At 46.1% G+C, this 25,172-nt stretch overlaps 1 protein-coding gene across 1 annotated transcript in view; it reads right to left on the bottom strand.

Moving 5' to 3' along the window:
* Positions 1-25,172, bottom strand: part of LOC119857693 (sodium/hydrogen exchanger 10-like) — a 328,581-nt gene that overhangs the window by 208,524 nt on the left and 94,885 nt on the right. The window contains 1 exon segment of the mRNA XM_043517916.1: positions 15,683-15,764. Coding sequence (XP_043373851.1) covers positions 15,683-15,764 — 82 coding nt within the window.

The following is a 25,172-nucleotide window of genomic DNA, read 5'->3' as shown; positions in this document are numbered from 1 at the left end:
CCCCTATTTTCATATCCTTCTTGAAGTGGATACCAGAAGTGGACATAGTTTTCTAGTAGTGGTCTTACCAGTGTTCTATACAGAGAAAAGATCACTTCACCTCTTCTACCTGATACTTCCTTTATATAATCAAGGATTGCATTAGCTTTTTACCACAACTTTGCACTGAGAGCTCATGTTCAGGTGATTATCTACAATGATCTCTAAATCCTTCTCCGAGTCACCTCATTCCTAGACAAAGTCTCTAAGTACGATCCATCCTCTAAGTACGATCTGCATTCTTGGTTCCCAGATGTATTAAAATGAATTTTTTTCGGTTGTGACCAGTTAACAAGGTGATTCAAATAATTCTTTAACAGTAACCTGTTCTCCTCATTATTTACTATCTCACCAATCTTTGTGACATCTACATAAATTTACCAGCAAAGATTTTATATCATCTAGATTGCTCATAAAAATATTAAATAGCATTCAACCAAGAACCAATCCCTGGGCAACCTCATTTGAAGCAAACCTGCTCATTGATATCATTTTGAGATCTGTCACTAAACTAGTTTTTAATCCATCTGTGACAAAGTTCCTCCTCTGCCTTGGTGGGTCCTGCGCTTATAGGCGGATTTGCTTGCCTCAGAGATTCACGGTAGCCCTCAGTTTGGCCACTTTTGCTAGTGGCTCAAACCTGCCATCCATTCAGCTAACCTCATCACTGGCCAGCATGGGGGAAAACAGAGAACAATCCCCACAGTCTCTGTCCCACCTAGTGGGTCAGGGACAGGCCAGATCCCTTTCCAATTTAGACCTTCCCTTCTGGTGTTTCTCACACACAAAGGTCAACTCCTGTGTCTGATCGGGAGTTGGGGGGGAATGGGGGGAACCCAGGCCCACTCTCTACACCGGGTTCCAGCCCAGAGCCCTGTGGATAGCAGCTGTCTACAGTGTTCCTTGTGACAGCTACAACTCCCTGGGATACTTCCCCATGGCCTTCCCCCAGCACCTTCTTTATATTCACTGCAGGATCTTCCTCCTGAAGCCTGATCACGCTTAAACTCTTCATTCCTCCAACAGCACGCCTTCTCACTCGCTGCTCCTGGTGCACCCCCACTAACTGATGGGAGGTCCTTTTTAAACCAGGTGTCCTGATTAGCCTGCCTGCCATAATTGATTCTAGAAAGTTCTTAATTGACTCCAGGTGTCTTGATTAACTCTAGGGCAGCCCCTGCTCTGGTCACTCAGGGAACAGAAAACTGTTCATCCAGTGGCCAGTATATTTGCCTTCTACCAGATTCCTGTATCCCACTAGTCTGGGTCTATCACACATCTAATGTGTGCTCTGTTAATTCCATATTGTTCACGTTTTTTAACTAAAATGTCACATGGTATTAAGTCAAATGCCTTGTAGAAATCCAAGCATACTATATCAAAACAGTTGCTTTTATACATTACACCTGTAATCCTGTCAGAAAAAGATCAGTTTTGTTTGACAAGACCCACCTATATTTTTAGTCTCTATTTCTTTGGTGATAGTATTCTGAATTAACCATTCCATTATTTTACCTGGGATTGAACATCAGGCTAATTGGTCTATAGTTTGCTGGGTCATCCCTCTTACCCTTCTTAAATACTGGAACTACACTGGCAGTTCTCCAATCCTTTAGAACGTAAGCAGTTTCCCATGATTTGTGAAAAAGGAAAGGTTACTCACCTTGTGCAGTAACTGGAGCTCTTTGAGATGCGTGTCCCTTTGGGTGCTTCACTTGAGGCATGCCTGTACCTTCTATCAGAGGTTTTTGGCAGCAGTGCTCATTTGGTTTGCTTATGCACCTAGCTATCCTCGTGCCCTGTACCAAGGTTATATAGGGCTGCGACAGAGGAACCAACCTCAGTTCCTTCTCTACCACACAGTCCTATGGTGATAAAACTCCAAAACAGAGGGAAAGGAGTGGAATACCCATATGGACACATATCCGAAAGAACTCCAGTTACTGGACTCTCCTCCTTCTTTGAATAGTGTTTCTATGGGTTCTCCACTTGAGGTGACTCCTGGCAATACCCTCTGGAGGAGGTGTGAGTTTTGGAACCCGGTCTAGAACTGTTTGCAGAACTGAATGTACCATTTGCTCTAGAGGCATGCAATAAGGCATAGTGTCTTGATAAAGTGTGAGCTGAAGCCCATGTAGTAGTTTTTTGGATTTCTGTGATAGGACCATCTAACATCTTTCATTAAGGTGATAAATGTGGACTGCAATCTGGTAGAATGGGCTGTGACCTTAAGAGGGCATGGCACATTAGCAGCAGCGTAACAGGAGAAGATGCAGCCAGAAACCAAAGTAGAAAGTCCCTTGGTGGACAATGGAACCCCTCTAACTCTGTCTGCAATCGACACAAATAGCTTTGGAGAAATTAAAAAAGGTTTAGTCCTGTCCAAATAATATACTAACAATCTACTAATGTGTAAAGTCTATAGGACAGCATCCTCCCTAGTCTGATGAGGTTTACCAGCAGAAAACCAGCAGATGAATAGCCTGATTGATATGAAAGTCCAAGATTAATTTGAGTAAGATCTGTGGGTGTGGTTGGAGGCAACTCTTGTTCTTGAAGACGACAGCATAAAGGGGATCAGCCATCAAAGCCCCTCATTCACCAATCTTTGCGCAGAAGTAATTGCCACTATAAAGGTGGTTTTCATGGCCAGGTTTAAATAGGTACAGGTGACTAGTTGAAGGGAGGTTTCCTTCAGAAAATTAAGAACTAAGGTCAAGGCTGGAACTGGGGTGGGCTCTGACATTCAGAAAGAGTCTGGATAAAAACTCTGATGAAACTGGAAGTTGCAAGGTGCGCAAATACCAAGAAACTTTACACAAGAGAATTAAATGTTTTGATGGCTTCTAGGTGAACTTTAGGGAGCTCAAAGACAGACTTCCTTATTTTAGAGAGAAAAGACATTTTAGAATCTCCAAGATACGAGATTCAACAGGAGACAGGTGGTGGTGAGTGCACCAGTGGTAAAATCTTTTCTATTTCTGAAGGTAAGTTTTCCTGGTGGATTCCTTTCTACTGTTCAACATGACTTCTTGAACCTCTCTGGCACAGAAAAGTTCTAATCCCAAGAGCCATCTAGGTACCAAGCCCTGAGTCGTAGAATGTTCAGATTGGATTGACAAACATTCTCCAAATCCTGAGTGAGAAGACTGGGCCTCAGCAGGAGATTGATGGCTGCCTGGCAGAAGAGGCAAAGTAGGTGAGGAAACCACATCTGTCTGTGCCAGATTGGTACAATCAAGATTACTATGGCTTTGTCCTATCTGATATTATTTAGAGCCAAGAGGATTAGCAGCATTACAGGGAAGTAGTACAGGAGTCTTCTCGACCAAGATAGGAGAAAGGCATCCTCAACCTTCCTTCAAACAGAATTTCACACATTTCCAATTGACAACGGTGGCAAAAATGGTGGAAAACCCTGGTAAGAAATATCTGTTTGAGTATGTATCTGTCGAGTTCCCACTCGTGATCTTGAGTGAAATATCTGCTGAAGTTGTCAGCTACGGTGCATCAGAGACTGGGCAATGAATCTACTGCGACTAGGACTAAGTGGACTATGCACCAGTTCCATAATCTAATTGCTTCTGAGCAAAGGGAACCAGATCTCACTCCACCATGTTGATTTATGTAAAACATTCTGACCCTGTTGTCTGTCATTATGCAGTCAGACTGACCTCCTATCAAGAGGAGTAAGTGATAGCAAGTGTATCTCACAGCACTGAGCTCCAGAATGCTGATATGTAAGGCAGACCCCTGGGCAGACCATTTGCTCTGCATAGTTTGGTCCTGTAAGTGATCTCTCCATGCTAGGAGAGATACATCTGAAACTGTGGTGACAGTGGGAGGAGGATGGTGGAAGGAAAGTCCAGAACACACCTTGTCCAGATTCTTCCATCAGTTGAAGGATATTAACATACAGCTGGGAACAGAGAGTAATTTGTTCAGACTGTTTCTGTTGAGGATATAAACTGTCCTGAGCAAGGCCTGCAAACAGAGTAGATGTAAGCAAGTGTATGCCATGACAAAGGTACATGTTGCCATGTGCCCACAGAGTGGCAGACACAATCTGGCAGTGACCATGGCCTCATTTGGACTCATGTGATTAAGTTTGTCAGAGTGAGAAATCTGTCCTCTGGTAGGTAGGCTCTGGATGTCATGGCATCAGAGTACCCCCTATAAACTCTATCCACTATAGAGGTAAAAGGGAGGATTTTGCAGTATTGAGCTGAAGGCTGAGAGTGTAAAAGAAAGATATAGCCTTCTTTACCACTGACTGAACTTCTATGTAGGGATACCCTTTGCGAAGCCAATCATTGAGATGGGGAAGACAATTACTTCCCCTTGGTGAATCTGTGCAGTGACTACCACCATAATTTTTGCAAACACGCTGGGGGTAGTATACGCTAAAAGAGAGGATTCAATACTGATTGCTGTCCTAACATATGACAAAGCAAGGGAGCCTTATGTGAGAGGGACGTATCATGACATGAAAGTATGCATCTTGAAGGTGAGGGTCATAAAATAGTCTCCCAGATCCAGGGATTGAATAATACTTGTGAGTGCTACCATCTTAAATTTTGGTTCTTTGACAAAAGTAATTCAGTATCATGAGAACTAGAATTGGCCTTCCCCTCACCATTCTTTTTGGGAAACAAAGTACTTACAGTAAAATCTGCTTCCTCTGTATTCAGTGGGAAGTGGTTCCATGGCTCTCAAGTGGAGGAGAGGGAGAACTCTTGCCTCAGGAGAGGCTCAAAAGATGGGGCCCTAAAAAGGCATGGGAAAGGAGGGTGAGAGGGAGATATGGAGTGAAAAGGTGATGGAGTAGCCCAAGGTCATATCCTCCAAGACCCATCTGTTGGTGGTAATCTACTCCCATGTGCTGTGGAAATGAGAGAACATCCCCAAAAGGTATGAGGATGGAGGGGACAGGGTGGTACAACATTAGATCCAGATTGTAGGCCTGTGGTCCTGGGCTGAAACATCAAAACAAATGGTTTGCAGATGATGGCTGCTGTGTTGACCAAGGTGCAATGGTTGACACTTTTCCCTCTGCATTCTGGGTTTCTTTTTAGGTGACTCAACACCGCATGATAGGTAGGAAACTGGGATAGGTGGGATCTCTGAGCTGTCTGAGACTAAATCTCCTCCTATTTGCAGGTATATATGCTAAAGGAGTACTGGTTGAATCTAGAGTCCTTCAGCAAATGCAAGGAATCATTGGTGGATTCATTGTATAATTTAAGACCATCAAGAATAGGTCTTCTGCAGTGTTCTAGACTTCACATGGAAATCCTGAGGACTATAGCCATGAGCCTTTATGCATGACTACAGCTGTGGAGAAGGAAGGGTCTGCTGTGTCAGTGGCATTGAGAGAAGCTTGCAGAGTTGTCCTTGCAACAAACTGTTCCTCTATGATGAAGGCATGAAATTGCTTCTTCTGCCCTTGTGAGAGGTGTGCAATAAAGCAATTAAATTTTGAATAGTTAATGTGATTATATTTTGCCAGAATTGCCTGTTAATTAGCAATTCTGAATGCAGGGTGGCAGATGAGTAACTTATGATCAAAGAGATCCAGGGCCGTCCTTAGGCATACGCAGCACATGCGTCTGTGTAGGGCACCCAAAAATTTGGGACACCATTCCCCTCGCTGGCTTTGGCTTGAATCCTCTCTTCTCAGCGGGCTTCTCCCCAATCCCAACCCCACCCACTCCCTCCCTCGCTCCTCAGCCAGGCGGCTGAGGGCTCCAGCTTCCTGCTCTGCCGCCTCAGCCCCAGGGAGCCCAGAGCGACACAGATGGTCACTGGCGGCATGGCGGACCAGCCTGCCGCCACCCGGAGTGGAGTCCCTCCCTGGACCGTGCTGGGCTGCATCGCTCAGTCTCAGGCGGGGGGCCGGGCCAGGACAGGAGGAGTGAAACTTCCATGTGAGTCAGCTGAGGGGGGTGTGGGGAGCCAGGCTGGGGGGGGGGGAGGCTTAAAGTGACAGTGCGCTCAATGTGTCTCACACTTCCCTAACACATACACACACACATAGAGGCTCTCACACCCACATATACTTTGCCTCTCACGAATCACAGTCTCCCAATACAGATAGTCACACACAGCCTTTCACTCCCCAACACACAGTCACACACACACTGGCTTTCTCTCCATCTCTCTCACACGCACGGGTTCTCTCTCTCTCTCTCTTACACACACACACACACATTACTGTTATTACTGCTTGGTACGTCCTGTCAAAATGCTTGTGGTGATCCAGGAGTGGCTAAGGGCTGCAAGAGGGTTGTGGGCTCTGGCAAGGTGCAGCCCCCATCTGACAGTGCGAAGCCTGCCTTAAGCCACTGCCGTAGTGTCTGCTGCGTACAAAGCTTGGTGTGTGTCAGCAATGGCAGGGGGGGTTCTGGGGGTCCTCAGGCAGGGATGGTGGCTGTGCCCCCTCAATACACTGGGGGTCAGCGGTGTTGTTTGGGGACCGCCTTCAGTGGAGCATAGAGGCACCAGTTTAATAATACTGCATAGGGCCCCATAAATCCTAAGGAAGGCCCTGAAGAGATCTATATGCTTTTGGTCTTTATCATATGGGATATGCTTATATGATGCTACTTGTTGAATTAATTTACATCATCAACACCTAAGGAGTTAGGGACAAGATGAGAAAATAAAAATGTTGAACTTGTAGCTAGAACATATTTTTTTTTTTGCCTGCCCTTTTAGCTGCTGGAAGTAGTGGCAGGGGTCTGAGAATTTGTCTTGGCAGGTTCTAACAATGCTTTGCTTACAGGAAGGGATACCCTGTGCTGAAGAGGGTCTTTGAAAAACATCCAGCAACCTGTGCTGAGTCTCTTGGACTTCTTCTAATGGGATTTCAAGAGTGTCTGGCACTTTTTTCGTTTAATGCTGAAATTGTCTAAAGGCATTTACTGCAACTGGAGGTGGCATAACAGCTTCATTCAGGGCAGCGGTTCTCAAACTTATTTGATCGTGCCCCCCTTTCTTTGTATCTGTAGTTGTTTATGCCCCACCACACTGCATCAAAGCAAACGGATTAATGTACAGATGGAAACGACTTTGTATAATACTATGCAAGCTTAACAGAAATCCATCAAAATGCACAGTGCCATCTGAGGACCTGGTATGTCTGGAGGAATCAGCTTTGCTAGTTATTCATTGATGTGGGTAAAATGTGTGCAGTAAGTTTTTTCCCCTAAAACTTCATGCCCCCCTCCCAATACATTCTGCACCCCTCCAGGGGAGCCCATCCACCTCCCAATTCGAGAACCTCTGATTTAGGGAAGAGGAGGAACTATTCATCTGCGGGTTTGCCTCTTCATCTGCTCTCCTTTCTTGCTTCTCCAACATCTTGTTCTGAGATGCAGAGTGCTGTGGGGGAATGGAGAATGTTGACTCTGGAGTTCCCTGTAAGCACTGGGTACCTTAGAGAACTGTTGGTGGTGAACAGCCCAAGGGTCCCAATATGACCGGGGTGGGGAGAAAGGAACCAGAATTGATCATACCAAGAAGGGTGTTCAGCAGGTCAAGGTCACGCAAGTCTTGAAGTATCCCTTGAAGGAACACATTCAGGAGATGGTAGTCTAGGGTAAGGTAATCATAAAAACCCTGAACTGAAATCTGAGAGTCTAAAAGCCTTAATCTACATAGTCTAATGGAGGAACATATAGAGGAGGAATGATCGTTTGCCTCACCATACACCAGGGTACTGCGGAATCAGGTGGTACTGGCAACAGGCGAGTGTGACCCTAAAAGTATGACCAGCTATGCCTGGAGAGGTCTCGTATGTTTCACCACATAAATGCAAGAATCTCTGAGGCCCAGGAGTCTTAGACAGCTCTGTGCTGTTGAAACTGGGTGGACCTTGAGGTACCTTACCAGGGTCATGATCGCCTCAAACTGGCCTCCTGGGAGAAAGACTCTGGCCTGAGTGGAGTCAAGTACTGGTCTGATGAACTCTATTCTCTGTACTGGGAAGAGGGTAGACTTCTGAATGTTTATTAGTAGGCCTAAGGCCTGGAAAATTGACTGAATGAGATAGACCCCACTTGAACCCTGGACTGGCCTTTGGACTACCCAGTCGTCAAAATATGGGAAGACCTGTACTACCCACCATAAGGCCACCACTACCGCCATACATTTGGTGAAGACCCATGGAGCGGCCGACAGGCCAAACGGAAGTACCGTGAACTGGTAGTGTGTATGGTTAAAGATCTTCTGTGTCCTCAGAAAATCGATATGTGGAAATAGTTGTCCTTTAAATCGAGGGCGGTATACCAGTCCCCAGGATCCAGAGAGGGAATGATGGAAATCAGGGAGACCACGCAGAACTTTAAGTTCTTGAGGTAGTGCAGGTCTAGAATAGGCCTGAGACCACCTTGGGCTTTCAGAATTAGGAAGTAACGGGAGTAGAACCCCTCTCATCTCCAGATTTGTGAAATCTCTTCCACTGCTCCCACCTGAAGGAGAGATGCCAGATTGTCTAGCCAGTGGTTGCACTCTGGTCTCAGAGACCACTGAGTAGGAGCACAAGAGGGAACCCTGGGCTTGGGTCATGTCAGGGTAGGAGTGCCTCAGAGAGTAGCGAAGGTGGCTCCAAGGGTGAGAGGAGAACCCCCCCTTCCAACTCTGAAGAGAAAGAATCCAGTGCTGTCTGCCCAAAGACGGTACCTCTGGTGCCGGAGTCAGGAGGGCCTCCCAGGTCATTGTTACCAGCTGTTTCAGTCCTGAGTTTGAGGTGTAGCCTGACTTAGGTCTCGCTCTGTCCCAGTCCCCATGCCTGGCCATCTTCACCACTGTGGAATGACCCCTCTCAGATGGCTGCATCTTGTGCTTCTTCTTGGGCACCAGGAATGGGGAATGGTGCAGAGACAATCACATGGCGGGAGGAGCACTCTGCACCAATGCCAAGGTACTCGGTGCTGAGTCAGAGCAACTCAGTTCCAAAGTGGGTCTTAGCGTTGCTTCCATAAGAATGACCTTCAGTCTTGCCTCTTGGCCCTTTTTTGTGAGATTTGAAGTTCTTGCAGAGCTGGCAACGATCTCTTATGTAAGTCTCTCCCAAGGCCTTGAGACAACATGAGTCCAGGTCACTCAAGGACACTGGCTTGGCACAGGCCTTGAAACCCAGTGACAGAGGCACGCCCTGGCATTGAAAAACGAACCTACTTCACTAATTGATGGAGAAAACTCCAAACATTTACTAACTAAAACTTAAAAAAACCCAAAAAACATACTATATATACTGTAAAAAGAGTGAAAAAACTACTAGGAAAAGCTTGCCGAAGCAAAGAGAACAGTTCCAACGCCCTGTCACAGGCAGTAAAAAGACACTGAGGGGGCACGGGGTTGGCAGGGCCCTTTATCTTGGCAATATGAGTACATGGCATCAGAGGGCACTAGAGCTGACCCAACAGATACCACTAAGGGAAAAATTTCTGGCGACTCTGCTCAGGGCGTGCACACACCTACATTGGAATAGACATGTGCAAGCCCTCGAAGAACAATTTTTCCTTCTACACATTACAGACAGATGTTTAAGGAAGAGTTTGTTCTGTTATCTAGTGAGATTAAGTGATCTGTAAGAGATACCCACCAGTACCCCAACTTTAGTTTTACTAGTTAGAACTTTAATACATAAGCACTCAAGGTCCTCTGATTCTGAATCATCTATGACTAACAGGTAATAGTGTCTTATGTTGAGAGCCATTCCCTTTTTCCCATTCTCTCCTTGCAGAACAGGTTGTAATTATCAATTTTAATGTTCCCGTTATAAGATCCATCCCAACAAGTTTCAGTAATACCAAAAATGTCATATTTTTTCTCATGAGTATCTTCAATTCCTCTTGTTTATTGTATAGACACCAAGCACTAGCATATAAACAATTAAAAATCTGTTCCTTACATGCACCTTAGTGCTTGGATATGTTAATATGCATGATGCCTTGAGGTTGGTTTTCTTATTTGGTTGTTTGTGTCATGGTTGCCCCATTATCACCCTCTCCTTCTAAGGTTAGTATAAAGCCCTCCTTGACAATCCTAGCTATTCCTATCACGCAGGAGACTGGTACCATAATGTGGAGAAGGAGGCCATCAGAATCATACAACCCCCTCTCTCCACAGTATCTGCTGCAATGTTCCACAAAACTTCCCCCCACACACACCCTTGACCCTTATAAATCACCTATTTAGCCAGTTATTCAGTTTGGCAGTGCTAAGAGCTGCATAGTCATGCACTCTCCATACCAAATTAGAGCATCATCTGTGGTTTAATTCTAATTTTTAACATCATCAAATCAGCATAAAGTGCTCTGCAAGAGAAATGGAATTCTGTAGTAACCCATAGTCTTCATTCTTAGAAATGTTTGTGTTGTGTGACAGCTGATATATTTTATAATACTGCACAATGGCTTAAAATTAGGATATTAATAAAGCCCTGAGCCAGAGAAATAATTCTATTGCTTTTTCCTTTCCTGTATCTGCCAACATTGCCAAAAGAAAAGTGCCTTTCCTTCAAACTATCTCCTTGTTAACACATGCAGTGCCACCATCTTGGCTGGGGAGGGAAAGGCTTGATTGGAGAGGAATGACTGGGAAGGAGAGAGAGAACAATAAGCCATGATAGGAGTGTGTGGAGCAGTACACAATAAGCTTAAGTGATGGTTGTGTGTTTACTTTTTTAAAAAGGGCGGCGGCGGCGGTGGCGGCGGCGGCGAAGAGTTTGTACACCCTCCCGCATGGCCACTATTTTGAGTAACTTGTAGAGAAGAGGGGTTAAAAACCCAGGAGATTGACAGAGGGTAGACCAAATCTGGCAGCACCCTGATGACACCTGGAACTAAAAAGAAAAGGAGTACTTATGGCACCTTAGAGACTAACAAATTTATTAGAGCATAAGCTTTTGTGAGCTACAGCTCACTTCATCGGATGCATCGGATGAAGTGAGCTGTAGCTCACGAAAGCTTATGCTCTAATAAATTTGTTAGTCTCTAAGGTGCCATAAGTACTCCTTTTCTTTTTGCGAATACAGACTAACACGGCTGCTACTCTGAAACCTGGAACTAAGTTGTTTAATTCCCCCCATAAAGTTGTAATATAATATATCATACAATACTTACTGGAAGTTGTACCCTCCACAGGTTGGGTTTCTGCTGGTGATCCAAGTGCAACCTCTAGCTGTGTCTTGGACAACTCCTTGGTCTCTGGAACAGCATCTGTCTCTTGGTCCACTGAGTCAATATCCAGTACTTCATTAACAATCTCCTGGTCTGCATCCTGTTTGACATCAGTGGGGGTGTCCTCAGTGGTGTCTATACAATGTAGTGATTGTTTGGTGGGATCTCTCACAAATATATGATTCACTCATTGTAGAAGCTACAAGCTCTCCCAGAGGTCCTATTATTGTCCTTCACAGTCTTATAACAAGTACTGGAGTCCTAAAAAAAGAAGGGCTGGAATCCACTTCCAGTGCTATCAGTCTAAGTAACAGTACCAGAACACATTTCTGGCATGCTGGAATGGTGTTCTGGGGCATTCTGGAATGACTTGAGCCCTACTTATAATCCAGTTGGAGTACCTTCCCTTAATGCAGTACTTGCTTGGATCCTGGTAGTGACCTGCTCCATTTGTTTGGATAGCTGCTTGTATATTTGTGCATTGCAGTGGCTAGAATTCAAGTGGTCTGTACATGCTCCTCTCCCCAGAGGGCAATTAAGTCCTGGCCCCTCAGCATATGACTATACTGATACATGAGGCATGACTGCTTAATAATCAGGAGTATGACACAAGTATGTGAATTCCATGAGCTGGAAATGCAAAGGACAGCACCTGGATGTGCACCAGCACTTGAAAAGAGAGGTGACATCCAGTCAGGATGACCCTGGAACAATAGAGGGCACACAAGTAAACAGAAAGGCTGATCCAGGTAGCTGGAATACCTCTGTGGGATACCAGTAGGAGGACTTACAAGATCATAACAGTTGCTTGGGATGGGGATGCATTCACACACACTTCTTTGCAGATAAACTCATCCCACAACTCAGCAAACCTGCTTCCAAAGTGGGTTTAATTACGTGAAATAACTCAAGTTAACCTGCAACAAATTTCAAGTGTAGAAAAGCTCAAATCCAGGCTTTTTCCTATTGCACCTCGATGCTTTCTTCAATACAATTGTTGGAATTAGCTCCCTCTTCTTGTGCATGAAACTAACTCCCTAAAATACTTCTGCAAAGTCTTTCAACAATAATCATTACAAAATTTATCAACATGAAGCTTCTACCACCAACTGCTATATTATTTGACTGACTAATCTAATCGCCTTTTATGATGAGATTACTGGTTCTGTGGATGAAGGGAAAGCAGTGGATGTATTGTTTCTTGACTTTAGCAAAGCTTTTGACACGGTCTCCCACAGCATTCTTGTCAGCAAGTTAAGGAAGTATGGGCTGGATGAATGCACTATAAGGTGGGTAGAAAGCTGGCTAGATTGTCGGGCCCAACGGGTAGTGATCAATGGCTCCATGTCTAGTTGGCAGCCGGTGTCAAGTGGAGTGCCCCAGGGGTCGGTCCTGGGGCCCGTTTTGTTCAATATCTTCATAAATGATCTGGAGGATGGTGTGGATTGCACTCTCAGCAAATTTGCAGATGATACTAAACTGGGAGGAGTGGTAGATACGCTGGAGGGGAGGGATAGGATACAGAAGGACCTAGACAAATTGGAGGATTGGGCCAAAGAAATCTAATGAGGTTCAATAAGGATAAATGCAGGGTCCTGCACTTAGGATGGAAGAATCCAATGCACCGCTACAGACTAGGGACCGAATGGCTCGGCAGCAGTTCTGCGGAAAAGGACCTAGGGGTGACAGTGGACGAGAAGCTGGATATGAGTCAGCAGTGTGCCCTTGTTGCCAAGAAGGCCAATGGCATTTTGGGTTGTATAAGTAGGGGCATAGCGAGCAGATCGAGGGACGTGATCGTTCCCCTCTATTCGACACTGGTGAGGCCTCATCTGGAGTACTGTGTCCAGTTTTGGGCCCCACACTACAGGAAGGATGTGGATAAATTGGAAAGAGTACAACGAAGGGCAACAAAAATGATTAGGGGTCTAGAGCACATGACTTATGAGGAGAGGCTGAGGGAGCTGGGATTGTTTAGTCTGCAGAAGAGAAGAATGAGGGGGATTTGATAGCTGCTTTCAACTACCTGAAAGGGGGTTTCAAAGAGGATGGCTCTAGACTGTTCTCAATGGTAGCAGATGACAGAACGAGGAGTAATGGTCTCAAGTTGCAATGGGGGAGGTTTAGATTGGATATTAGGAAAAACTTTTTCACTAAGAGGGTGGTGAAACACTGGAATGCGTTACCTAGGGAGGTGGTAGAATCTCCTTCCTTAGAGGTTTTTAAGGTCAGGCTTGACAAAGCCCTGGCTGGGATGATTTAACTGGGACTTGGTCTTGCTTTGAGCAGGGGGTTGGACTAGATGACCTTCTGGGGTCCCTTCCAACCCTGATATTCTATGATTCTATGATTCTATGATTCTATTTATGATTCAACTGTTTAGCCACTACTTGATCTAGACTCAAATCAGGGATTGGAAGTGATCTTAAGAGGTCATTTAGTCAATCTCCTTGCCCTGACACACTGAGGCAAGATTAAGTATATGGTGACAATGCCTGACAAATGTTTATCTAACCTATTATTTAAAACCTTCAATGACTGGGAGTCTACAACCTCCCTAGGTAACCTGTTCCAGTGCTTAGCTATCCTTACAGTTAAAATGTTTTTCCTAACATCCAACCTGAATTTCCCTTGCTTCAGATTAATCTGATCACTAGTTGTCCTATCCTTGGTGGACATGGAGAACAATTAATCTCTATCCTCTTGTAGGTACTGCTGCCCTGTCAGTTATTCCCCATTTTGTATTTGTGTACTTAATTTTTCCTTGCTAAGTGTAGTACTCTGTACTTATCTTTACTGAATTTCATTTTATTGATTTCACATCAATTTTCCAGTATATCATTATCATTTTGAATTCTAATCCTGTCTTCCAAAGTGCTTGCAACCCCTCCCAGCTTGGTGTCCTACACAAATTTAAAAAGTGTACTCTCCTCCATCATCCAAGTTGTTAATGAAAATATTGAACAGTACTGGATCCAGGACAGAACCCTGTGGGAACCTACCAGATACGTCCTCCTAATTTGACAGCAATCCATTGATAACTTTACTCGAGTACTGTTTTTCAACCAATTGTGGACCCATCTTACAGTAATTTCAGTAGTACCATATTCCCCAAGTTTACTTATAAGAATGTCATGTGAGACTGGGTCAAAAGCCTTACTTAAGTCAGGATATACCATGCATACATCTCCGATGTTTATACAGCATTAATACTTAGTCCTGCCATGAGTGCAGGGGACTGGACTAGATGACCCCTCGAGGTCCCTTCCAGTCCTAAGATTCTATGATTAAGCACATTGTCAGTACTCAATACAAAGTGGTTGCTTTGTCATAATTTTTGCTGTTATAGAAAACTGTAAAAATATGTTTTAATTAACTCTTCCCATGTAAGCAATAGCTTCCCTCAGTGATTATCAAAAAAGAGAAGGCTAATTTTACGCTTCACAGATCAATAAGCGCTGTGGCTCTTAAGTTGGTCACACTGTTTTTCATGACCACCCATCATCTTCACTAGCCAGTAAAAGCAGGGACTTGACTGCGTTTTCAAAAGCAGCCTTTAAATACAAATTGCTATAGCCTCCTTTGTAAAATAAGTCTTCCTTCTCAAATGTATATTACTCAATACATCTGCTCTCTTTTCAAAATTCTGCTGTAGAATGGTGAAGAGGAGATATAGAAGAGAAAATTACTTCCTGGACAATGTGTGTACTGTGCTGTAGTTTTCCTTATGTCCACATCCAACTTCCAATCCTGCTGCCCATTTAGGATGGAGGACTACAGATTTTTAACTGTGGAAGTTTCTGGGCTAAACCAGAATCTGCTGTACTGGTGATTTTATAATCACATTTGTCTGATAGGTTGTTTTGTTTGTTTATTTTGTTTGTAGTCTTCTTCCTCTTTAGTAAGTGGACATATTATCTGCCAGGAATTCTGTTATGTGACAGGGAAATCTTTGACAAACAATTTATCATTAAATAATTTTGAGTATTTTCACTCCTGGACAGAACAAGGAGTGCAGATATGTACAAAATTTTGTTAAAGAGAGTTCATTAAATATATCAAACCTTAAAAACATTGATTTGAGGCTCTATTTTATCTTATTTAAACAAGATTTTGATAAATCAATTAGCTCTCAGATAAATGAATTTTAAATGTCGTACAAAGGGGTATTGCTGCAAAAGTGGTACTGGAGTTATAGTGAACTCAATTTTGATAACTCTTATATCATGCCTTGTTTTGTGATTTTTATATATTTTATTATTTAGTGTTAATTGTCCAATTAATATATTCATGCAGAATGCACTGTAAAAAGTAATAAAATTACACTAGTGCATGCAATCTAATATCCACCAAATAGGCCACAACTGAACAAAGCAGATTTTATAAATTAACTGAATATCAAAGATGTTATTTTTAATATTTTCCTTCCCTCCCCAATATCAATGGGTGTGTTTTACCCAATGTTGTAACCAGCTTTTTCACCGTGGTAGAATTAATCATCAAAGTCATTAATGATGCTGTCCCTGCATGCAGTAATATCTAAAACAGAAAAACAAAGAGAGCATGTCACCACTTCAAATCAGTGTTATCATCAGTAATACAAAGTAAAATGCAAATTATTTTGAACAGTGAGGTACTCTATATATTTTCTATAAAACGATGCCTTTGCTGACATCATCTTCAACAGTGCAACACAACTGTATATCTTCAAATTGTGGATGCTTTTATTTATTTATAATTTTGCTAAATTTAATCATATGCTCTTCACAGCTGTCAGAATGTCCAAATAAGGAAAATTAAGTTAAAAGTAATTCCTTTTTATAATAAAATATTTTAAAAGTATTGAGTATTTAATAATGCTTTTCATTAGTATATCTCAAAGCACTTCACTCCTTAATGTATTTATCCTCACCACACCCCATGAATTAAGGAAGTATTATAATCCCCGTTGCACTGAGGGACTTGTTCAAAGTTACAGAGGAAGTCTGAGGTGGAGCAGGGACTCAAATCCAGATCTCCCAAGCCCTAGGGTAGTGCCCTAACCACTTGACCATACTACCTTTCTTTTGTACAGTTCTTTTTTCCCCATTCTACCAAGAGGAAGAAAGTATGAAGAGATAACATTATAACCCCACTAGCAGAAAACAAGATTGTAAGATTGGTATATAAAAACACCAGAGCATCCATTTCCTTCCAGTAAGACTATTCAAGAGCAAAAGACAAGGAACACTCAGGTAGTTCAAAAAAACCCAAAACCAAATTAACTCCCTCATCCCTATCCCTCAAAGAAAAACCAACAAAAAAACCCCCCACCCACTCTCTCAAATAGCACCCAGGACCCAGGAGGTGTAGGAGGGGACAAAACCACAACAAAAGGAATTACAAAAAAGTAAATTGACTTTGTTACACGTCCCTCTTCTCCTATCTTACTAATAGAGAGAATGAACATATGATAGATGTAGTGAGCAGGTCATCAGTGATTACCTTAAAATGTTACTTGTAGCTTACTTTACATGGTACATGTAAGCACATTCTGGCCAACAGAAATGTTTTCTGAGGAGGAGAAATCTAGCTGGTAGTGACATATTGCAATCTGTAGATAGCCAAATAGCAACTATGCAGATGCCTTTAACCCTCCAAGGTATAGAAGAGTGGCATTACATGAACTCCAGGATCAAAGACTTAGCATGTCCTAACCAGTATCCTGGTGGCTGCTTTTTTTCATCGTCTCCCTTGAAACAACAAAAAAACTGTTTTACGTTATTAAAACTATGAATACAGGAGAGAGAAAACTTTAAAGTCCTTTTCACACACAAGGAATTTTTTTTTGCTGAGAGAAGTCAAAGTCCAGGTACAAAGTGAAGCGAATAATGGTTTGATTCATGTGGAACTCATGATTCACTCCAGACATAAACATGTCAAGATCCGAAAAGTGACTACGACCCACTGAAATCCTGGGTGAAATCCTGACCCACTAAGTCCACATGTCTCCATGATGGTCATCCCTATCTTGAAAGAACTGAAGAGATGGACAGATAACTAAGAAGCTGTGTTCCTTAACCCTCAGAATGGAAATGAATGTCTCTACAAATGCCACCTTTAGAGAAAGCAATTAATTTTTTTATTTTCCCAATGTATCAGAAGAGAGCTCATTAAACTTGTAAAACAAAGGACAAATCCCATTGAAAGTGCATTGGTCAGTACAAGTGCCCTTTAAAATTTGAAGAGCAAAACAAATATTTCAAATACATCTGAGAACATATTTCTTTCCTGGTGATAGGTCCATGGATATCAGATACATCTGAAGCATGGATCTGTAGGGTGTTAACTTTCCTGAAAAACTTCTAGCAAGAAATTCAAAATGATCTGAAGCAACATTTCATGTAAGCTGCACATACGAGTAGATGCAGCACACAATCACAAAACAAAAACTACATAATCATTATTAGAAATGGAGTCAGGAGATTAGATTGATAGCTGTCCAACCCCAGTTTGCACAGTTTGTTAGGCAAATCAATCAACCCTGGTGCCACAGTGAGAGGATACAATATAGATACTGTCCCTATTGCACCAAGACTGGTCTGAGTTCCTGATCAGTGGGATGTGGTGTGTTGATTTCATTCTTCGAGTGTGTGATGGTTCTGCCTCGATTTACATTTTGGCAAGATGGCAGATATGGGAGATACAGCACTGAAGTGGGAACTTCTTTGGCTCCCTTTAACTCTGGTGATTCTCAGCCTCCCCAGTCCTGGAGGAATAGCCCCTGCAAACTGACCTGGTGTGCTTCAGTCATGGCTTTAATTTCAGAGATATCCTCTGACATTTTCCTAAGCAGAATCTGCTCTTCAGATATCTGCTTTAGAATTTTATAGACTTGATCAAGGGTCCAGGCAGAGGGACCTCGTCTCTGTAAGTGGTGTCATGCTGCCCTGCATAGGGCTGTCAGAGAGCCTCTGCTTCCTTGTAGTTTGGGGCAGAGGGTGGTGGGAGAGTAAGGGGAGGAAAGGGTGTTCCAAAAACAGATTCATCTGCTACTAAGATCATAGAATCATAGAATCATAGAATATCAGGGTTGGAAGGGACCCCAGAAGGTCATCTAGTCCAACCCCCTGCTCAAAGCAGGACCAAGTCCCAGTTAAATCATCCCAGCTAGGGCTTTGTCAAGCCTGACCTTAAAAACCTCTAAGGAAGGAGATTCTACCACCTCCCTAGGTAACGCATTCCAGTGTTTCACCACCCTCTTAGTGAAAAAGTTTTTCCTAATATCCAATCTAAACCTTCCCCATTGCAACTTGAGACCATTACTCCTCGTTCTGTCATCTGCTACCATTGAGAACAGTCTAGAGCCATCCTCTTTGAAACCCCCTTTCAGGTAGTTGAAAGCAGCTATCAAATCCCCCCTCATTCTTCTCTTCTGCAGACTAAACAATCCCAGCTCCCTCAGCCTCTCCTCATAAGTCATGTGCTCTAGACCCCTAATCATTTTCGTTGCCCTTCGTTGTACTCTTTCCAATTTATCCACATCCTTCCTGTAGTGTGGGGCCCAAAACTGGACACAGTACTCCAGATGAGGCCTCACCAGTGTCGAATAGAGGGGAACGATCACGTCCCTCGATCTGCTCGCTATGCCCCTACTTATACAACCCAAAATGCCATTGGCCTTCTTGGCAACAAGGGCACACTGCTGACTCATATCCAGCTTCTCGTCCACTGTCACCCCTAGGTCCTTTTCCGCAGAACTGCTGCCGAGCCATTCGGTCCCTAGTCTGTAGCGGTGCATTGGATTCTTCCATCCTAAGTGCAGGACCCTGCATTTATCCTTATTGAACCTCATTAGATTTCTTTTGGCCCAATCCTCCAATTTGTCTAGGTCCTTCTGTATCCTATCCCTCCCCTCCAGCGTATCTACCACTCCTCCCAGTTTGGTATCATCCGCAAATTTGCTGAGAGTGCAATCCACACCATCCTCCAGATCATTTATGAAGATATTGAACAAAACGGGCCCCAGGACCGACCCCTGGGGCACTCCACTTGACACCGGCTGCCAACTAGACATGGAGCCATTGATCACTACCCGTTGAGCCCGACAATCTAGCCAGCTTTCTACCCACCTTATAGTGCATTCATCCAGCCCATACTTCCTTAACTTGCTGACAAGAATGCTGTGGGAGACCGTGTCAAAAGCTTTGCTAAAGTCAAGAAACAATACATCCACTGCTTTCCCTTCATCCACAGAACCAGTAATCTCATCATAAAAGGCGATTAGATTAGTCAGGCATGACCTTCCCTTGGTGAATCCATGCTGACTGTTCCTGATCACTTTCCTCTCCTCTAAGTGCTTCAGGATTGATTCTTTGAGGACCTGCTCCATGATTTTTCCAGGGACTGAGGTTAGGCTGACCGGCCTGTAGTTCCCAGGATCCTCCTTCTTCCCTTTTTTAAAGATGGGCACTACATTAGCCTTTTTCCAGTCATCCGGGACTTCCCCCGTTCGCCACGAGTTTTCAAAGATAATGGCCAAGGGCTCTGCAATCACAGCCGCCAATTCCTTCAGCACTCTCGGATGCAATTCGTCCGGCCCCATGGACTTGTGCACGTCCAGCTTTTCTAAATAGTCCCTAACCACCTCTATCTCTACAGAGGGCTGGCCATCTCTTCCCCATTTTGTGTTGCCCAGCACAGCAGTCTGGGAGCTGACCTTGTTAGTGAAAACAGAGGCAAAAAAAAGCATTGAGTACATTAGCTTTTTCCACATCCTCTGTCACTAGCTTGCCTCCCTCATTCAGTAAGGGGCCCACACTTTCCTTGGCTTTCTTCTTGTTGCCAACATACCTGAAGAAACCCTTCTTGTTACTCTTGACATCTCTTGCTAGCTGCAGCTCCAGGTGCGATTTGGCCCTCCTGATATCTTTCCTACATGCCCGAGCAATATTTTTATACTCTTCCCTGGTCATATGTCCAAGCTTCCACTTCTTGTAAGCTTCTTTTTTATGTTTAAGATCCGCTAGGATTTCACCATTAAGCCAAGCTGGTCGCCTGCCATATTTACTATTCTTTCGAGTCATCGGGATGGTTTGTCCCTGTAACCTCAACAGGGATTCCTTGAAATACAGCCAGCTCTCCTGGACTCCCTTCCCTTTCATGTTAGTCCCCCAGGGGATCCTGGCCATCTGTTTCCTGAGGGAGTCAAAGTCTGCTTTCCTGAAGTCCAGGGTCCGTATCCTGCTGCTTACCTTTCTTCCCTGCGTCAGGATCCTGAACTCAACCAACTCATGGTCACTGCCTCCCAGATTCCCATCCACTTTTGCTTCCCCCACTAATTCTACCCGGTTTGTGAGCAGCAGGTCAAGAAAAGCGCTCCCCCTAGTTGGCTCCCCTAGCACTTGCACCAGGAAATTGTCCCCTACGCTTTCCAAAAACTTCCTGGATTGTCTATGCACCGCTGTATTGCTCTCCCAGCAGATATCAGGAAAATTAAAGTCACCCATGAGAATCAGGGCATGCGATCTAGTAGCTTCCGTGAGTTGCCGGAAGAAAGCCTCATCCACCTCATCCCCCTGGTCCGGTGGTCTATAGCAGACTCCCACCATGACATCACTCTTGTTGCACACACTTCTAAACTTAATCCAGAGACACTCAGGTTTTTCCACAGTTTCGTACCGGAGCTCTGAGCAGTCATACTGCTCCCTTACATACAGTGCTACTCCCCCACCTTTTCTGCCCTGCCTGTCCTTCCTGAACAGTTTATAACCATCCATGACTGTACTCCAGTCATGTGAGTTATCCCACCAAGTCTCTGTTATTCCAATCACGTCATAATTCCTTGACATCACCAGGACCTCCAGTTCTCCCTGCTTGTTTCCAAGGCTTTGTGCATTTGTATATAAGCACTTGAGATAACCTGTTGATCGCCCCTCATTCCCAGTATGAGGCAGGAGCCCTCCCCTCACAGACCTTCCTGCCTGTGCTTCCTCCCGGTATCCCGCTTTCCCACTTACCTCAGGGCTTTGGTCTCCTTCCCCCGGTGAACCTAGTTTAAAGCCCTCCTCACTAGGTTAGCCAGCCTGCTGGCAAAGATGTTCTTCCCTCTCTTCGTAAGATGGAGCCCGTCTCTGCCCAGCACTCCTCCTTCATGGAACACCATCCCATGGTCAAAGAATCCAAAGCCTCTCTCTCCGACACCACCTGCGTAGCCATTCGTTGACCTCCACGATTCGACGGTCCCTACCCAGGCCTTTTCCTTCCACGGGGAGGATGGACGAGAACACCACTTGCGCCTCCAACTCCTTTATCCTTCTTCCCAGAGCCACGTAGTCCGCAGTGATCCGCTCAAGGTCATTCTTGGCAGTATCATTGGTGCCCACGTGGAGAAGCAGGAAGGGGTAGCGATCCGAGGGCTTGATGAGTCTCGGCAGTCTCTCCGTCACATCACGAATCTTAGCCCCTGGCAAGCAGCAGACTTCTCGGTTTTCCCGGTCAGGGCGGCAGATAGATGACTCAGTCCCCCGGAGGAGAGAGTCCCCGACCACCACCACCCGCCTTCTCCTCTTGGGAGTGGTGGTCGTGGAACCCCCAACCTCAGGACATCGCATCTCATGCCTCCCAACCAGCGGAGTCTCCTTCCGCTTTCTCCCCCCAGACATATCATCTGGTCCACTCTCCGCATTGGTACCTGTGGAGAGAACATGAAAGCGGTTAGTTACCTGTGTCTGTGTTACTGGAACCCGGACATTCCGCTTACCTCTTCTGGAGGTCACATGTTGCCAAGCTTCTTCACTGGCCTCTTGGCTCCTCTGTGCAACCTGCTCTACATCTTTAGAGCTTTGTGCCCCTAGAAGGCTATCCTGAGTTTGGTCCAGAAAATCCTCAGTCTCTCTCGTATACAACGCAGGGTCGTTACCTGTTGCTCCAGACCTTCAATCTTCTCTTCCAATATGGAGACCAGCTTGCACTTCGTACAGACAAAGTCGCTTCTGTCCTGTGGAAGAAAGACAAACATGGCACATCCAGTGCAGGTCACAACAGCTGAATTCCCCCCTTCCATATCACCTACCTACTACGGAGCTTCCTCAGAGACGTTGGCAAGATGTAAGCCTCAATGGGCTCACTCCAGGCGAACTCCCAGGCAAACTCCTGCTGTGAGCTGCTCTGCTGTCCCCGCTGCTCCGCTGGTTCGCTGCCGCTCAGCTGGTTCGCGAGGCTCCGGCTATTTTTAAACAGCCAGGCTTCCCTGACGCAAACACACAGACACCCTAATGCCCGCCCCCTGCAGGCTAGCAGCCAATCAGACACTCACTCAGGCTCCCTCCCAGCAAACACACGCTCGGATACTTCCTCAGCAAGCAAACACACACACTCGGATACTTACCAGTCCCAGGCAAACTCCTGCTGTGAGCTGCTCTGCTGTCCCCGCTGCTCCGCTGGTTCGCTGCCGCTCAGCTGGTTCGCGAGGCTCCGGCTATTTTTAAACAGCCAGGCTTCCCTGACGCAAACACACAGACACCCTAATGCCCGCCCCCTGCAGGCTAGCAGCCAATCAGACACTCACTCAGGCTCCCTCCCAGCAAACACACGCTCGGATACTTCCTCAGCAAGCAAACACACACACTCGGATACTTACCAGTCCCAGGCAAACTCCTGCTGTGAGCTGCTCTGCTGTCCCCGCTGCTCCGCTGGTTCGCTGCCGCTCAGCTGGTTCGCGAGGCTCCGCCTATTTTTAAACAGCCAGGCTTCCCTGACGCAAACACACAGACACCCTAATGCCCGCCCCCTGCAGGCTAGCAGCCAATCAGACACTCACTCAGGCTCCCTCCCAGCAAACACACGCTCGGATACTTCCTCAGCAAGCAAACACACACACTCGGATACTTACCAGTCCCAGGCAAACTCCTGCTGTGAGCTGCTCTGCTGTCCCCGCTGCTCCGCTGGTTCGCTGCCGCTCAGCTGGTTCGCGAGGCTCCGGCTATTTTTAAACAGCCAGGCTTCCCTGACGCAAACACACAGACACCCTAATGCCCGCCCCCTGCAGGCTAGCAGCCAATCAGACACTCACTCAGGCTCCCTCCCAGCAAACACACGCTCGGATACTTCCTCAGCAAGCAAACACACACACTCGGATACTTACCAGTCCCAGGCAAACTCCTGCTGTGAGCTGCTCTGCTGTCCCCGCTGCTCCGCTGGTTCGCTGCCGCTCAGCTGGTTCGCGAGGCTCCGGCTATTTTTAAACAGCCAGGCTTCCCTGACGCAAACACACAGACACCCTAATGCCCGCCCCCTGCAGGCTAGCAGCCAATCAGACACTCACTCAGGCTCCCTCCCAGCAAACACACGCTCGGATACTTCCTCAGCAAGCAAACACACACACTCGGATACTTACCAGTCCCAGGCAAACTCCTGCTGTGAGCTGCTCTGCTGTCCCCGCTGCTCCGCTGGTTCGCTGCCGCTCAGCTGGTTCGCGAGGCTCCGGCTATTTTTAAAAAGCCAGGCTTCCCTGACGCAAACACACAGACACCCTAATGCCCGCCCCCTGCAGGCTAGCAGCCAATCAGACACTCACTCAGGCTCCCTCCCAGCAAACACACGCTCGGATACTTCCTCAGCAAGCAAACACACACACTCGGATACTTACCAGTCCCAGGCAAACTCCTGCTGTGAGCTGCTCTGCTGTCCCCGCTGCTCCGCTGGTTCGCTGCCGCTCCGCTGGTTCGCGAGGCTCCGGCTATTTTTAAACAGCCAGGCTTCCCTGACGCAAACACACAGACACCCTAATGCCCGCCCCCTGCAGGCTAGCAGCCAATCAGACACTCACTCAGGCTCCCTCCCAGCAAACACACGCTCGGATACTTCCTCAGCAAGCAAACACACACACTCGGATACTTACCAGTCCCAGGCAAACTCCTGCTGTGAGCTGCTCTGCTGTCCCCGCTGCTCCGCTGGTTCGCTGCCGCTCAGCTGGTTCGCGAGGCTCCGGCTATTTTTAAACAGCCAGGCTTCCCTGACGCAAACACACAGACACCCTAATGCCCGCCCCCTGCAGGCTAGCAGCCAATCAGACACTCACTCAGGCTCCCTCCCAGCAAACACACGCTCGGATACTTCCTCAGCAAGCAAACACACACACTCGGATACTTACCAGTCCCAGGCAAACTCCTGCTGTGAGCTGCTCTGCTGTCCCCGCTGCTCCGCTGGTTCGCTGCCGCTCAGCTGGTTCGCGAGGCTCCGGCTATTTTTAAACAGCCAGGCTTCCCTGACGCAAACACACAGACACCCTAATGCCCGCCCCCTGCAGGCTAGCAGCCAATCAGACACTCACTCAGGCTCCCTCCCAGCAAACACACGCTCGGATACTTCCTCAGCAAGCAAACACACACACTCGGATACTTACCAGTCCCAGGCAAACTCCTGCTGTGAGCTGCTCTGCTGTCCCCGCTGCTCCGCTGGTTCGCTGCCGCTCAGCTGGTTCGCGAGGCTCCGGCTATTTTTAAACAGCCAGGCTTCCCTGACGCAAACACACAGACACCCTAATGCCCGCCCCCTGCAGGCTAGCAGCCAATCAGACACTCACTCAGGCTCCCTCCCAGCAAACACACGCTCGGATACTTCCTCAGCAAGCAAACACACACACTCGGATACTTACCAGTCCCAGGCAAACTCCTGCTGTGAGCTGCTCTGCTGTCCCCGCTGCTCCGCTGGTTCGCTGCCGCTCAGCTGGTTCGCGAGGCTCCGGCTATTTTTAAACAGCCAGGCTTCCCTGACGCAAACACACAGACACCCTAATGCCCGCCCCCTGCAGGCTAGCAGCCAATCAGACACTCACTCAGGCTCCCTCCCAGCAAACACACGCTCGGATACTTCCTCAGCAAGCAAACACACACACTCGGATACTTACCAGTCCCAGGCAAACTCCTGCTGTGAGCTGCTCTGCTGTCCCCGCTGCTCCGCTGCCGC

Source organism: Dermochelys coriacea, chromosome 6 (genome assembly GCF_009764565.3).
Source record: "Dermochelys coriacea isolate rDerCor1 chromosome 6, rDerCor1.pri.v4, whole genome shotgun sequence".
Taxonomy (NCBI): Eukaryota; Metazoa; Chordata; order Testudines; family Dermochelyidae; genus Dermochelys; species Dermochelys coriacea.
This window is presented reverse-complemented; position numbering and strand designations above follow the sequence as displayed.